The sequence below is a fragment of the Cyclospora cayetanensis genome, unplaced genomic scaffold (assembly GCF_002999335.1).
Source record: "Cyclospora cayetanensis isolate NF1_C8 unplaced genomic scaffold, CcayRef3 CcayRef3_contig_23, whole genome shotgun sequence".
NCBI classification, from domain to species: Eukaryota; Apicomplexa; class Conoidasida; order Eucoccidiorida; family Eimeriidae; genus Cyclospora; species Cyclospora cayetanensis.
The window spans coordinates 136,178-152,256 of NW_020312181.1; the positions used below are offsets into that span (position 1 = coordinate 136,178).

Below are 16,079 nucleotides of genomic sequence, written 5' to 3' on the forward strand. Positions count from 1 at the left end.
TTGTCACAGATGCTCAGCTATTGGGAGACGTGGATGCGAGAACCATGCAGTCTCATATTGTTGCCATGCAAGACCCTGCTGGCTACTGCAGTTCTACAGAAAACGTCCAAACGCATTTCTGCGTAATCTTACGAGAATATGCTGCAGCGTGTCTTGCATTAGAACAACTCGGTGCGTCCCAGGGCAGCTTCAGAGCTCCGAAGCAGGGAATCCCCACGGGCAGCGGCACGTCTTTCCTCCTCGTACGTCTGGTGCCTTAGTTACACGGACAGAGTGGCATATAAATTTTCAAAAAGGTGAAATGCGGCTGAGCAGAGGGGCAACAGTGTCACATCCAGTCCTTGAAGGATCGCAAGCAAGCAAAACGCCAACAGGACCGCGCAGCAGCCAAGGAATCAGCACTCAAACGTCCTGGTAAGGCCCGATTCAGTCAAAGGGCTTGTAAAAAAGAGAGCAAAAACCTGAGAATTTACACCAAAGGCTCTGCTGTATGTGAAGTGTCTAATCATGTGGCAGCAAACACGAATCACACGTACATGCACCAAGGGGAGCCCCTGCATTCTCATTTTGTCGAGCCAATCAGTTCAGTAACATTGTGAACCGTATTAGGTGCTGCGACGGTTGTATCTGTTAGGTAAGCGCCGTAGCAAAAAGAGCGGCAAGAAGGGTTCTAGAACACAGGAACCAGTGATACTGGAGGAAACAAGCTTGGTTGAGTTGCCCTCGCCTGAAGAGCAAGAAGCTCGGTGGAAGGAACTCACTGAAGAGCGTGAGCGGCACATTCGTGTAGCAAGAGAAAACGAAGGAAGTGGAGCAAATGGTAAGCCCATGTAACGCATGTTTCTGCATGAAAAGGCAAACTATATTCGCATCAAGGAAGCGGACAGCTGGCCTCCCGTGGTCGCAGAGTATTACTTTTGCACCATACGACACTCTGGCCATTGCAGGTGCTGACTCAGGACTAAGCGAGCGGCTGCAGCAAATACTGGACGGTAAACAATCACTATACTTACAGCTACCATAAATATGCCACAACGGAGGTCTCAAGCCGAAAGGAACGTGGGCGAGTCGCTGGTTGAGGCGCATGATTTCGTGTGGCTTTGCTACAGAGTAAGGAATTGGCATGTGTGTGTGTATGTGTTGCTTCTCGTGGTTGTGCAGCTTCGGCTTATTTGCAATCGGGCAGTAAGTTCATCCCTCCAGCTCATCTCCGAAAATTCTATGTGGCTTGCTGAGGTAACGTCTTGGATTTCGCTGCCTCGACACACCGCCCGTTGGCCGCGAGCCTTCCTGTCTTTGCTGCTTAGGCCTGCTACTTACTGGAATGGCTAAAGAGATCCTGGGATCAAAAATTTCGAGTGCCGGTGCGCTGCCTGAAGGCGCGTCCATGGATTTTGATCCAGGCTTCATTGAGGGGATTTTGAGGTCTGTCCTCGTCGAGGGGACTGCTTACGCCCAGCCATTGGCCCCATTCTGTGTATCTTTCATTGAAAATGCCCTCATGAGCATTAATTCAAGGAAAAAAGGGCCCGAAGAGGCCGGCGCAGCCGCCTTTCTTCTTCTGACATCCCTGGATGCGCTAGTCTGTACTACTGCGAAGCTCAAAGCTACCGTCAGTGCTGCCCACCCCAGCGCCCGAGCATCTGACATTAGTGCGCTGGTCAAGCAAGACGCATTGAGCGGAAGACTTGATACTATTCCGGATGATATAGCGAGTCAGATTGTGGATCTCGTGCTCTCGATCATTGACCGTACGTTCAAATATGACATCCTTCAGTGCAAATAAGTTTTCCACAAAACTCTGGGCTCTGCAGAATGTGTAAAAATTAACAAGCACTCCTCATACTAGAAGAGGTGTTCGATTTACCTCCACACTACAACAAAGCAAGCATGGGGATACCTGAGAGCTACGCTTGTGCTCTTGGTATATGCAATTTGCGCCCTTGTGTGCTCATTGCTCTCAGATCCAGAACATATCACCGGTAGGTGCATAGCCAATGAGCTACGCAGCAGTCCCCACTTTCTAACAAACCAGCCAGCTCAGCATACATCCAGCCTCTCATCTGTAGGTTGTGGCGCAAACTACAAGCTATGCTCAAGGCGAGGGCCCACATTGATGCTTTTTCTTGTCATTCTTATGATGCAGTTGTGAAGTATACTAGGGCACAACAGGGACAGGGAGCAGCCGAGGACAAAGCAGCGCAAATTTCCGTTGAGAGAAAGCCTTCAACGGTATTAAATACCTGCATCTTCAGCGCTAGCGTCAGAACAGCGGCCCTAGTCATTTCTTCTGTGTCAAGCACCACGGGCAAGTCGCCTTCCACAAGTGCTTTTGTATGTGGGTTATGGTGGTGGTGTGATCCAGGAAGGACCTGCGGGAGTGTCTTCGCCTGGTGGTCAGGCAGGTAAGATCTCTAGATCTCCCTTTAACAATCATGTGCTACCGATTTAAAAAAAAACAAGCAGGGATCCGTATTGGGGAGGGCCTCACTACCAGCGGCATCACGTCTTCCCAATATACCCCAAGCGCCCCTGGACCCCGTCATCGCAGTGCCTGCATTGTGCAAGGGCAGCCGATTTTAGGTAGTGCCTGTATGCACGGTATACAAGAAACAATTTTTATCTCTGTGCATCCCGTGCGCAACACAGAGGGCCAGACTGGTCAGGCATCAGGCATAGCGCAAGGTAGCCCCTCTACACAGCAAGGATCTACAGGCACTCATTATGACCTCGAAACTCCAGGAACTAGCCAGACGGGCGCTGGAACGTTGCCCCATGCGTCAGTGGATGTAACGCCCAAAAGCGTTTTTGCACTGAGGTTTGGAAAGGGGGGGATGGAATATGTGGATTCAGGGAAAGTCAACCTGGCACAAGTCACAGTTCCAGGCCTTTCAGGCACAACCGTGCCTCTAACCAGCCTTCCTGTCTTCCAGGATAAGGATCAGCAGCCTAAATACGGCGTACATTTCCACGACATTCAAACGGTAACACCTTTGCGGCCACACCGTCTAGCACCTGACAAGCCCTACCCACATTAGTCAGGTATCATGGCACAACCAATATCTCAATTGCTTGGTTTATTTCGTTCAGGATTACATCCTTGGCAACAGGGGGACAAAGAATGACATATGTATAACGGACGCGATGGTGTTACCTACCGGTGGCGATTCATATACCCCCGGAGAAGGTCCCCCCCAATCTCTAGCTGCTCTTGCAGCCTCCGCAGTAGAGCGGTGGTCTCTACGGAAGATGCATGAGGCTACCCATGGAACCGTCACCCTATTCCGCGATAATAACACCATCGAACAGCATGTTCAAAGACTGCGTGAGCAAAGCCCTTACCTGTACATGCCGCTAGGAAACCAGCAAATTTAGGAGGTTTGGAATCGAGCCTGGAAACTTTTTGCAATACCAGCAAAGCTATAGCACTCTATACTTTTTCAGGAGTGGTCTTCGCACCTTGTGAACACCCCATGCTTATCCTGAAGTGATGGTCTAAGGATGGTTGTTGGCACTTTCTTGTTGCGCATGTGGTTTGCCTTGTGGGCTTAGTAACGAAGCATCATGCGAACATCGCAGATGCCACCACTCCTGCGCCCTCATTTAACACTTTAACGAGCAGCGGTTGCAAATCATATTCTGATGAAGCTCGTCGTCTATTTTACGAGTACTATGCCTCCGCACAGCTATTCTGGTCGGTAAAGGGCAACGAGCGGGCACACGGAAAACTCCGGTTTCGCGCTCAGCTCCTTCAAGCAAAAGGTACGTTATTCAACAGCTTTAGGGCCTTCACTGCAGGTCGCGTGTACCAGAAATAATTGGCAACTTGCTGAGCGTCTACCATAATGCGTTTCAGGGATCATCCCAGTGGTGCCTGCGGAATGTGACAATGTGCTTAGTGAAGCTTTGAAGAAGATTCAGTACATCATCCACGATGGCAAGTTTTTTCGTAGAATCTTCTTACTCCAAGACCTATCGTAGTGTAATCGGAATTGCATTGGCAGAGCACGTATCTCCGCCAGATCGCCGTGTCTGCATAAACAATGGCCAAAGGCACGTCAATGCGTTTTGCCGTGTATCCTGTGCAGGAGATGGGAAGGGGAAAAAAGGCAAGCAGCCACCTTATGTGCGAGGAACACAAGGCATCAGAGCGATCTACCGGTGAAGAGAGACTCTTGCTTCCTGTAAATGGTGGCATGTGGACGTTTTCTGTCACTGCTTCAGCTGTAAAATATGGATTCCTGGACGTCTGCGGAAAAGACTGCTATAACAAGCCAAAGTCTAAACGGGGAGATGGTAAGCCAAAAGCTATCTATGGCCTTCTCCCTGCAGTAGCCCTTTTCAGCTGCTTCATGCCGAGTTTGCTGCCGCTAGCAGTTCCACGCTTTTTTCTTTACATCAGTAGACTAGTTCCTTCAATCACCGGAATATTTAATTGAGGTAACCACGACCAGCTGCGGCACAACAGCCACGCCAACTCGCAACGATCAGTCATCATAAAATCTACTTACTTTTATATGTGGGATGATGCTGCAATATTCAGTGATGGCTAGTTCCATCTACTCAATGGACTACACCTTGACAAAGCTTAATAGCATGGCCTTCCGTGGTCTCACACTCGGCGCCGCTTTCTTTGGTGGCCTCCAATGCACTACCCTTTCAGTATGTCTTTCACAGATGTTAAAGGACGAAATGGGCACAATATCCTTAAGAAGTAAATTTACTCAATTGAAAAATGCATATTTCTGTGCTCGGCTGTCGTGCAGGGCCACGCGGAGCAAAACGAAAAGTACCGAGTGGCTCACTTATCAGTTTTGAATTCCTGGATGGACAAAGGCAAAAAAGTCAAGGAGCTATCGGCGGGCATAACTTCAGAAATCGAAACCTATGCACTAGGACTGGAACGATACGTAAACATCCTCCTTGAGCACTCCGAAACGCAAGGGCTATTCAGTCTTGCAGCACATTCGTGGGTGCAAATGCGTGGCATTTATAACGCGGCAGAGGGCTACCTGCCTGGCAAGGGGGATACGATATCTAAAAGGAACAAACAACTAGCTGCCATTTTCGCCAAGCTTTGGTACGAGATGGACCTTGGTATCCGACAACCAGCGCATTCTGTTCTCAAGCCCTTTCCTGCAATGCTAGCTTCTGTGACGCTCCAAGTTGGTGAGTCCCCATTTTAATGATTGTGTTTTATTTTATTGCGACCAACTCCGTTTCATAAGATAACAGACGCCCAAATATATCTTTGCAGCCAACGATTAAAAGTATGAGTTTGTGTTGAAAGCTGTAATGCGCACTTGGCCCTCCACAACGCCCCTCAGCAAAGAAGTATCCGGATGTCATACTCTGTGTGACTCATGCGCAGCTTTCTTCCTGCATAGCGTTGTTGAAGGGTTCAAGAACAGCATTTGGAGGCGCATGGGAGCAGCAGTTAAATCGTTCTTCGCGGGTATCTTCCGGAAAAACAAAAAGATGAAGGCTCCGTCGTCTTGGGGTCAAATCCAGTCGAGGGCGCATGCGCGGCAGCGGACAGATGCAGAGGGCTTCCAAGGTGCTCTGAGTGCAATAAACCAGCTTGCGAAGATGTTCCATAAGAGATTCTTGGAGCCTGCTATCACGGCAAGTGAACCCCATCCACTTTTGCCCGCGTATATCTCCTTTATACATGCTCTTGTGGCCCAGTGGATGGTTCCATTTGGAGAAAAGCTGAACATGAAGGATCCCACGATCTCAAAGGCCAAGAAGCTTTTCTACCACAACGTTTTCGTGCATCGTATGTTTATTAGAAAGCATCCGTATTATTAATGCCTGCTCTTTACATAGGCCGCTTGGCTTAGCAGCTACTCGGAGCCCCACGGATGGCATCAAGGTCGTTTTTGTTGAGCTATTCAGTCACTGGGTTTATGCGACACTAGTAGACACTACACCACCAGAGAAGATGTGGTGCATGCTACGTACTTTGTTTGTCAAAAAGTTGAACATCTCGTAAATTTTACAGCTATGTGCGCTGCTCACAGCCAAAGGCTTGACGCATGTGGCCGCAGGAATCATCACGAACAGCTGCAAAGGTACGGAGAGCTTTACGATCTCACTCCCATAGAGTGTGTTATTACACCCTGGTGTGTGTTAACAAAGTCTAAGGTGGCCAAAGAAGCTGTCTTGTAATTCTGTGTGCGTGACATGCAGACCTGAAAAAAATCGATATGGGTAGAGTTAAGGCTACAGTGGAAGCGTCAGGGAAGCGTCAAAACGCCGGAAATACGATATTGAAGCATAGAAACGTTTCACTCAGACGCTCTGAGCTAGAACACCATTTAAACATCCTGCTGTCTACGTATGTCGATCCGCTCGACCTCATTCGAACAGCACAAGACCTCGCAACTCGCTGCAGTGCACAGAGCTCGGCCCTTGCCTCGGACGAACCTCCACCACAAGAAGAGACAAAGGAAAAACGGAAGCTTCCCCAAGTTACAGTATGCATGCGTGAAACGAGCTACACACTCAACGGCTCATGACTACTTATCGTGTCCTAACGATACCTTTATCAGTATTGAATCTTCTGAGTGACTGAAGTACAAAGCACAATACATTGCATTTATGCCTTTTTGCAGTTCAAAAAGCCACCTAAAGGAAATCCAGACGATGAGAGAGTTGTACAGATGCTCACCTCAAAGTTCGTACTTGATTCTTGGTGTTTGAAGTACAGAGGTGAGTAGGCAGTCTCAACCCAACATTTAAAGCTCTGCTTCACGAAAAGCCAATTGATATGATTAAACCATGAATTGGAATTCTCTAGCGTTTTCTGCAGATTACGTCATGAGGGAATTAGCTTCAGTTCCTAAGACAACTGACAGCAACAAGCTCGTGCTATTCTTGGACGGGGTGCTGGACAAAACATCCGAGATCGTGCTAGTGCCAGGATCAGTGAAGACATCTTGGGTGATTAATCTCAAGTGCCCATTTATGCGGGACTTTGTTGACCCACAACTGAGGCAGAGTGCGAGGCACGAGATGTTGCAGTATGCATTATGTAAGTCCCCCTACCAGATCGTGATGATTACTGATTTGTGCTTCATATTGTATCGCCGGAGAACCATCCGAATGTCCCTTGTGCCCTGGTAAACGGAACACAGCAGCAAGAGGCAGTGTCCCATGGTGATTGCATCCATATCCTTGGATCCACTAATCCCTTGCATTTTGTATTGTGGAGCATGAACTGTTGTGTAGCGCGCATGAGCGCCTTCCAGCGTGTAGCTGGCAAGCTGCGGGCCATTAAAAATTGGTTTTCAAAGAAATTTACATGGAGGAGGAAGAATCGACCAGGATTAGTCGCCAACAATGAATGGGCAGTGATACACGCGGGTACGGGATTATGGGATCCTGTTAGACAGCGTTTCGAACATACATTGACCTTCCGTCCCGAAGAAATGAGCTGCGGTGAGCCGAAAAAAGTCTTCCGCCGTCTCTTGCAAAGACTTCCAATGCCTTTAAACTGAAATTTTTGCATTTTACTGGCAAGCAAGCAAAGCTGTAATGGAGAGTGCTACCTGATTCGCCACAGGAAATACACCGGGACACAAGAACCCCATAGACTTTCAACATGGGCAGTTCATTTTCGGAAGTTCAAGTCCAGCAGCAGGTACAGCCAAGCCATATCGCGGGCCTGTACCTTCCTCGAATACACCGCGAACTGAGCTGTGCGTAAAAGATTATTTCTCGCTTGAGGCATGCTAAGAGGTAAACACTTTTACATTCTCTGACTGCAATTAAATTGCGTTATTTGGGCAGAGGCTAACGCGATTTTGTGTTACAACGAAAATAGGCAATGCTGGGCCACCCCACGAGCCCTTATGTTCAAAGGATCCACCGAACGTAAGTAACTCTCGACGTAGCTCCTCTCTTTCCCATAGCTCTTCCTGCAGCAGCAAAAAACCTTTATATGGTTGTCTGTCCCCTTAAAAATTTCGCGCTTACTTTTGGAACCCCGGCGTTCTCCTCAGCTCCTGTCCAGCGTTTCGAAGCACCAAGTGGTCCGTGGTACAGTCGTCTGCCTGACGCCGTTCAGCAACAATCCGGTGCGTCCGCTACCTCAGCCGAACATAAGAGCTTGACAGTCTTTATGGTAACCTAGACAACAGCACTGCAAGCTAGTGTCTCTTATTGATTTTGCTGCGGCAGCATTGTTCTTGTTGCAGGGACGAAAGAGCCGTAACGAGCGCTAAGATAGCTTGATATTGGCAACCCACTAGGCGCTACTGAGTTGGGCACAGCCGGGCTAAAAGAATTTCACGAATCTGCAAATGAGCAAATAGGCTCTGCAGCAAAGGGAATAGTGCCGGTCCTCCATCGCCCAGCGGCTCAATGTTCACCACATGCCACTGGCCGGCAACGAATATACTTTTGCAGCACCGCCCTCCACAGCGAACTGGCGGGCATCTATGACCCTTTCGCGGGTGTCGACACTTACACAGAACCTTAAGGACTGTCATCTGCATTCCTACCCCTCCTTTGCCCACTGCGGCATGCGCAGATCCCTGTAGTCTTCCTTGTACCATCGAGAGCTTCAACGTAGTTCGGCCTCTGAAAATACTCTGCTGAAAGAGCAGCTAGGCATTAGTTAAATGATTAAGGAGTAAAACAGAATATAAAGATTATTCTGACGTACTGCTTGTTCGCTCAGTAGAGGAAATACACCCTAATATGGCAGCACTAGATAGTGTCGCACCGTCAGGCTGCACCCAAGCGTCGTAGACGGTTGCGTATTCATACTACGCTTCGCCTTCTCCACCACAGGGGCACATCTTTTTGAGAAGTTCCACAAATACGTAGCAAGCATGCTGTGGCTCGCCTCGCCAAAAAAATACATCGAATATTCCTGCTGTCTGCACTGGTCTGATGTCAGGACTACAGCTCTTCATATTCAGGGCTTTTCCGGCGAGGACCAGGTGATTCGCACGGGTGAACTTCACATATAGTGCGTAAGCGGGGCCAGGACAATAAACCACTTTCCATGCGCAACATTTCCTCCACCCATCAAAACAAATCGTCAGACCTCGAAACCATTCGGCACTCGATCTTTAAGCCTCCCCCAGGCGTGCATCGCCTGCACAGGCAGTGGTACGTTGCGACAAGAACTGCAGGCGATTAGCCGCTGCCAAAGCTCTGACGAATCTTCCCCACGATGTGAAGCATTACCACCACTCCCATGAACACCAAGGCCATGATCAGCACGGCCTGTGGTCCACTGAGCGCAAAAATACAAAAAGACATACTCAAGCGCGAATAACTATCCAGAAAATTTATTGCTTGAAGATTTGAGGTGCTCAAGCTACCGGCTTAGTAACTGATTCAACACAAACGCTCCGGAAAGCGGCGCAGCTTCAGCTAAAGCGTCAAGCGTCCACCTGTGCGTACATGCGCAATCCTGGAGCATCCTCTGTATAAAACTTCAAGATGCCCTGATTCGCTGCTGCGGCATGCGCACGAGGGCGGCTCGCTGCTGCGCTGCTAGCGCTGGACGATGCACTCTTAGAAGTGACCCGCTTGCTGCACACCCAAGCGTGCAGAGAGGTGCCGATAAAATAAAGGGATTCAACAAGGGCATGCAAACGCCAAGACTCAAATGTGCTGAGCTCCTGGCACCAGCAGGGTGTACACTATGACTAATGCTCTAAATGTATCAAGGCAAGGACAGCTAAATTAAGGTATCACAACACATAGGCTAGTCTGTGTCACCACAGGTCTCAGGACGCGCCTCACCGAGCAGCAGCCACACGAGAGCCGCCGACGTTTGTCTGGGAGGACTGAGCACTGAAGGAATTTGTGCCCTGCAGACGCAAAACTCAGACACGGACGTTTCGCGGAATCCAGTTGCACACGCAACAACCAATGGTAGGAGTAGCTGCATATGCTTTATCGGGTAAAATAAATCCTCTGCGCGACTGAACTGAGCACTTAGGGATAATGGCAAATCATTGAGCGCCATTCAAGCAGCACGGTCGTGCCTGTTGTCCCCCACACAGAATGCTTGCATGATTCATATACATTTCGCCAAGTTGCCATAGGAGGCATTTGCGACACTCTTTTAAGGAAACAGGGGCAGGGCACTGGGATCCACGAGCAAAACCGTCTCACACCCCCAAAGGAGTCACACGCTCAAAAAGGCAACAGTTTCTGCCACGACATGTCCTGCTACTTTTGACAGCTTTACGTGGAGAAGAAGAGTTTTGCTCAACAAAGGAGTGATGCGCGGCTGAACAGGGAACGTATTTGTCCAGCAGGCCAGCGCCCGTGTCTCGCACTATGGAAGTGCCCATGTGGCCATGGAACGGGAATGCGATGAAAGAGCAGGAAAGAAAAAGTGCCTGGATGCTCTCTAGTGACGGCAGAAATACCATAGACGACAGATAAACATGTTAAGGAACGAGAACAGCAGCAGCAGCAAGCCATAATGATCAGCGTCCCGTGCTTACCACCATCGTGTTGTGTGCTGGAAAGACAGAATGAAGAAAGTATCTTCAATTCGTGGTTCTTCAAGAATGCCTCCACCGAGCTAAGAAACAGAAATCCTTCAATGAGGAGAACACTAAGCAGTAACGATATCAGCTTTTTCACCAGCCCCGTCGTTGCCTCTGCTGCAGCAGCAGCATACGCGGCTGCTGCAGCGGCTGCTGCCGACCGCCATATCGTGCCCTCTCTGCTAAGCAGATTGGGCCCTGTGCTTTAATTATGATAAAATTAAATAAAATTTCATGAATGCGATAGTTTTATTTCCATGAGGAGAGGCTCGTGTAGATAACAGCACTACCGCACGTACGCAGGTAACCTTTGCGTTTGCTTGTCTCCACCGAAAACTAAGACCCATTTCGATACTCTGAATCAATCCTAAAGTTTCTGGCTACAGCTCTTCATAAAATAATATTTTTCGGATACTAATTCCGATTTTATGCTTGTTGGGCCCTCCCTCGGCCTCCCGCCTGTGCACCTGCGTAAACAGGGCCTCGTCATCCATTACTTACCTTCCAGCAAATCAGCAGAAGGCCTCTTGAATCCGAAAGGCTGCAAGGTCTCGTAAAACTCCATAAGGTGGTGCAGCGACAACAGGGTAGACTGGCGTTAGCCTTTGTACTCAGGTTGAACAGTCAAGGTCCGAGTGCCCCCAGCCACACTAGGTAGATTCGGAAATCCGTATGTCGTAGCCAGCGGGGGCAGAAGAACCTGATGATTGCTGGACTAAGGGTCTCTTCCCCTGACAGACGACAAACCTACTTGTACAGGTTACCCACTTTACCCACAACTGAGTAGTTAATAGTGCTACGCCTGCCATCAACTTATTGTGTGCTGTCAGGTTACATGTTTTCAAGCGGAGAGCTTAACGTAAAGTTCCACTGGGAAAGGCATTAGCCAGCACAGAGTATTCACGTAGTTGGCAATAGCATGCCGTGTGATGGAGAAAGTCACCCCTTTTCTCCTGCTGTTTTCTCGTTGTTTAGCGCACTGTGGCACTCGTGTACTAATGCTTGAGGGGAAACAGAACACTACAAGCATATTTTCATACTAGAAGTACTAATCTTATACAATACACTCTATTCCTAGTGAACTGACGAACACCACTGCACCAATGTGCGCTTCCGCTTGGTGTGGGATATTATGTTCGCTTGCTCTTTGAAAGCAACCGAGTTGGTGCTCTTGGCAGCAAATGCCGGGTGTTCCTTAACCGATGAAGTGCCTGATATGGTTGTTCTTGGAGTGATGCTTACTGTGTAAGTGATTCCACCTTACAACAATATGGAAAATGAACACGAGCAAACGTTCTCGCCAGGCGAGCAAAACCCTGAAGAAATAATGTACAAGGAGCTGAGCGGCTGCTGGGAGACCGCTATTTGGACGGACAACCAACTTCAGGTGGAGGATAACAGCAACAGCGCTGCCAAATTAGAAAGCATATGGGAGCCTGTAGCCAGCATGAGGCGAGTGGCAGCATGCCTTGATAAATCTGCAGCAAAGGGGTCCTCGAGTCTCATAGAAGACACCAATGCAGCACTGTCTGTCCAATCCTCAGCAGATGCGTCTGAGTATGAGGTTGAACCAGGCCTAGCTCGGCCGGGCGAGATGGAGATGGCACACTCTTTAGGAGTCGCAGGCACTACAGGTAGCGAAATTGAGTTCATTGCCCCGGATTCGCAGGATTGCCGTCCACCTTCTGCATGCAGCAAGTATAGCGAGGGATCCCCTTACCACCTAGGCAGCGACGACGGGTACATCGTGGAGAGCCAGTCAATACAACAGCAGAGGAGCCTTATGGAGCAGCAGCACCACATCCATCAACGAGAAGAAAATCATAAAAAGCATCAGGTACAGCAGCAAGATCATATGCAGCAGCAATATGAACAAAACCAGTACAAGCAAGAGCAACAGAACAGGGAGGAGGAAGAAGGGCAGGATCAAGAGAGGTTACAGCAGCTTCAATCCAAAAGACTTCAATTAGGACAGTGTGGAAGCTCATCGGCTGCGCCACGGCACGTAATGCAGCCATCTGAAAATGTCAGGAACCTGTGGGGTCTAGATAAACCCCATGCTGAGGCTCCTTACGAGGAGACTACGCCTAAAGAAGCAGCAAAGGCGTCGGGATCAAAAACATCAGATGCACAGCTGCATACTGAGACGTTGCAGCTATCGCCTCCACCAGACTCAGCCATCCGCTTTCCTAGCACGGGACTTAATGAAGTGACGACAACTTGGGGAGCCCTTCAACTGCCAGGGGGGGCATTGGGAGAGGAAGGGGAGTTTCTTACACCAATGGAAGCTGCGCAGCGAGCGGCTGAATTTGCCTTTGCAGCGGAGATGGCAGCAAACCGCGCAGCGCAGCTCGAGGAGGGAGAGCAGCCTGCACCAAGGACCGAAGCACCGAAGAGCCAGAGGCTCTCCCCTGCTGTGCGCCTGCTTCCAGAGACATTTAGCGGAGCCTCGCGATCTGTTCAGCCCTTCGGATCCTGCCACCAAGCTCTTAAAAGCAGCGGTGGGGTAACATATGGCGTATCAACAGCACCCACAGCACCCACTCTCTGCCCAGTTGCCCTAGCTCTCCCCTCCGATATTTCTGATCCTGAGGAAGGTGAAGTAGACAGAGACTCCGCACTAGCTGCTGCTCGGTACTTCTCGACTTGTGCCATTCAAGCTGCAGGAGTGGCTGTGGCAGGCTGCATGCAGTCTCTCCAAGGAGGTCCTGCATTGCTTCGTCAGACGATGCTGGATGAACGGATTAGACATTGGCTTCCACAAAGCTGCCTTCAAGGAGTTACGATTCCTCAGGATCTTGAAGGCCTCAAGAGTACGCATGCTAGTCGCCTAGGCGGTGTAGGAGGAGTATCTGTTTTAAAGGTGGCCAATTTGTGCGAGAAATGTATGCAAGAAACCAAAGAGGCGACAACGCAGCTAATAGATCCGCCGATTCAAGAATCGGTTCCCCTTTCGCGTCAAGGAGCTATAAGCGGCCGGGAGAGCGAGCAGAAGGCCCAAATGAGCGGCACTCAGGTGGACCAGAAGCAGCAGTACCAAAACCAACAAGGAACCATGGATATCAAGCGAGACTCGGATGAACTCGCTGCACAGGGCATAGATATTTACGGGCAGCAGCGGATGCTGCAGCAGCTGCAGCGTGAAGTCATGGAGCAGAAGCTGCAGGCGCACCAGGAGATCCAGGCGGCTTTGAGACAGCAGAAAGAAGGCCAAGAGCTATTGGCAGTGATGAAGAAACGAGCGGAAAGCCTTGACCAGCAGCGGGAACAGCTCGACATGCAACGAGAGTTGCAAAGCCGACTGCAACATGAATTGCATATGCGGGAATTACACCAGCAACAGCAGCACCATCAGCAACTTACGCAGAATCATCAACAACAGCAGCAACTACATCAGGAAGAAATACTCATGCAGATGAGGCAGCAACTTCTTGAGCAGCAGCTGCTGCAACATCAGCAAGTTGTGGCGAATTTCGAAAAACAATCAAGCGAGCAGAAGCGGCATCTGGAACTGCTGCAGCAGCAGACGCAGCAGCAGATTGAGCAGCTGCGCGCACACGACCAGCAGCAGCAACAGCAGAAGAAGGAGATGTGGCAGCGCGAGCAGCAACTGCAGCAGCAGGTTGAGCACTTACGACAACGGGAGCTGAAGCTGCAACAACTCAAAGAGGAGCAGCAGGCGAAGGCTTTGTTTTTGCGACAACAGGAGGAAAGTCAACAAAAGGTCGCTGAGGAATACAGGCAGCAAAAGTGTAGGCTGGAGGAGATGGAAAAGGAAATGAGTGAGAAGCAAGCACAGGGTGAGACATACGGTCTTGACAGCGGCGCAGGGCGGTAGTAAGAACAAGGGAGTGGGCTGCATATTCCCCTAGTCTAGCAGAAAGAGTCAGTGCTGCTCATTGTGGGTACAATTCGGAAACGAAGTTAGTGCAGTGCGCCTATCCTCGGGATTTATAGTGCGTGTGAAGTTGCGCTTTCTGAAGCTTCGGCAGCCACTACAAAAGTAAAAGTGGGCGCGACCTGTGGTGAAATTTCAGCAGACACCGACGGATCTCAGCCTGTCTTTGGCTTCCTTGTTTCCCTGGAGGTGAAAGATGATGTTACGATGCAGGAGGTGCGCGAACTGGAGCAGCAGCTGGTGATCTTGTGTCTTGCGCATCTTAATGAACGAAAGAGGCACCTAGTGATTCTCAGAAAACCATTGGAGACTGAAGGCGAGCTGCTTAGGCGGGCAGCCGCCGGGCAGGAATCCGCAGTACCATCGAGAGCTCTTAATGGTGAAGCAGCTACTGTCACATCCGCTGCCCCATCTGCAGCTTCGTTAGTGGCAAATGCCATCTCCCAAGAAGGGCAGCGAAGAATTATTGGGGTGAAGCTGAAGGCATGGAATGCTGCTGCGAGGTACACGTGGTTAGCAACACCCCTTGCACCGCTACGCCTGAGGTCATACGAGGCCCGCAAAGGCCGTTGCCTTTCCTGTGTGAACGCACTTACTACTGAATGCGACTTGCTCGTACATATGCAGGTGCGTCCGTCTTGCCCTGGCCGTATTAACAAAACGCGCTGCATTCCTAGCCGCCCATGGCTCCACTCGGATGCTGCAGGCCGTTACCGTTGGCTCTGGTCTCCCTGGTGGCAGTACGCTGTCCTCCCAACCTCTTCGAGATGCCACTGCTGCCGAAGCCAGTCAGTCTGTACTCAACGGCGGTAGAGACCTTACCTCGCTTGGCGTCGGGGTGTCCACTCAAACTCTCCAGTGCACCTTCGCTCAAGGGCTCTCCCCAAGACCCGGTGTTCTTGCAACTGCAACTGAAGAAGCTTCTCACGGTGCATGGGATGGCATTGGCACCGAAATTACACCAGAAGGTCACGTGGGTGCTGCACTCCTGACGCAACAGCACCAGCAGCCTTCGAGGCACCCCATCGATTGGAAGCCACTCGTAGGAACATTCCTTCCGGAGGAAGGTGTGAGTGCTTCCACAGCCCCAGAAGGACTTCCGGAACGGCTGCGCTCAAGTCCATCAGAGATCTTTCGCCGACTTCCTTCCGGAGTTCATTGGGGTGACCTCTCTGTTTTGGGCATCTCAAGGAGAACCCACACCATGACTACAACTGAAGGTATCCTTGGGGGCCTCCGCTCTGAAAATTCAACGTCCTACACGGTAAATCCTCGTGCTACAGTCAGCCCCCACACCACTACGGGGGCCCCCCTGGACGCAACTACGCCGAACGTGGCAGGGCTACCCACTTCGAAGGCCACTCCGGCCTCCTCCTCTATGTGGAGGCCTCCCCTTTCTCTAAGTCCACTCTCCTGGCGGGGAGGAGGCGTCATACCACGGGACCTAGGGCACACAGGGCTGCAGCCACCGCAACGGAGACAGTTGGCCCCTTTGCCTACGTCCTCAGGAATCAGCTACAGACGTTAAGGCCTTTTCTCTGCCTATCAATATGGCTTGCTTTCTGATAGCCTTTAGACGCCTTTACCCTCGGCTGTTCCGCGCCATTCGGCCTTTAGACACTGCTGCAATTGAAGTTTCAATGCAATGTTATGACTCC

General features: G+C 50.3%; 3 protein-coding genes across 3 annotated transcripts; 2 read left to right on the forward strand and 1 right to left on the reverse strand.

Moving 5' to 3' along the window:
- The first annotated feature begins 1,315 nt into the window (after positions 1-1,315).
- Positions 1,316-8,137, forward strand: LOC34621714. The gene is made up of 17 exons (XM_026338105.1): positions 1,316-1,715; positions 1,835-1,982; positions 2,070-2,405; positions 2,552-2,984; positions 3,091-3,325; positions 3,553-3,762; positions 4,225-4,296; positions 4,544-4,662; positions 4,779-5,169; positions 6,024-6,074; positions 6,193-6,473; positions 6,618-6,714; positions 6,815-7,036; positions 7,234-7,443; positions 7,568-7,645; positions 7,795-7,878; positions 8,007-8,137. Exons 1-17 carry the CDS (start codon positions 1,325-1,327, stop codon positions 8,135-8,137), a joined length of 3,489 nt encoding a protein of 1,162 aa, XP_026193890.1. The 5' UTR covers positions 1,316-1,324.
- Positions 8,138-9,150: 1,013 nt separating this feature from the next.
- Positions 9,151-10,322, reverse strand: LOC34621713. Its single transcript, XM_026338106.1, has 5 exons — positions 10,202-10,322; positions 9,987-10,135; positions 9,766-9,833; positions 9,421-9,552; positions 9,151-9,250 (listed from the first exon to the last, which is right to left on the reverse strand). Exons 1-5 carry the CDS (start codon positions 10,320-10,322, stop codon positions 9,151-9,153), a joined length of 570 nt encoding a protein of 189 aa, XP_026193891.1.
- Positions 10,323-11,793: 1,471 nt separating this feature from the next.
- On the forward strand, positions 11,794-15,949 carry LOC34621712. The gene is made up of 3 exons (XM_026338107.1): positions 11,794-14,323; positions 14,528-14,924; positions 15,049-15,949. The coding sequence occupies exons 1-3, from the start codon at positions 11,794-11,796 to the stop codon at positions 15,947-15,949; spliced, it is 3,828 nt and encodes a 1,275-aa protein (XP_026193892.1).
- The last annotated feature ends 130 nt before the right edge of the window (positions 15,950-16,079 follow it).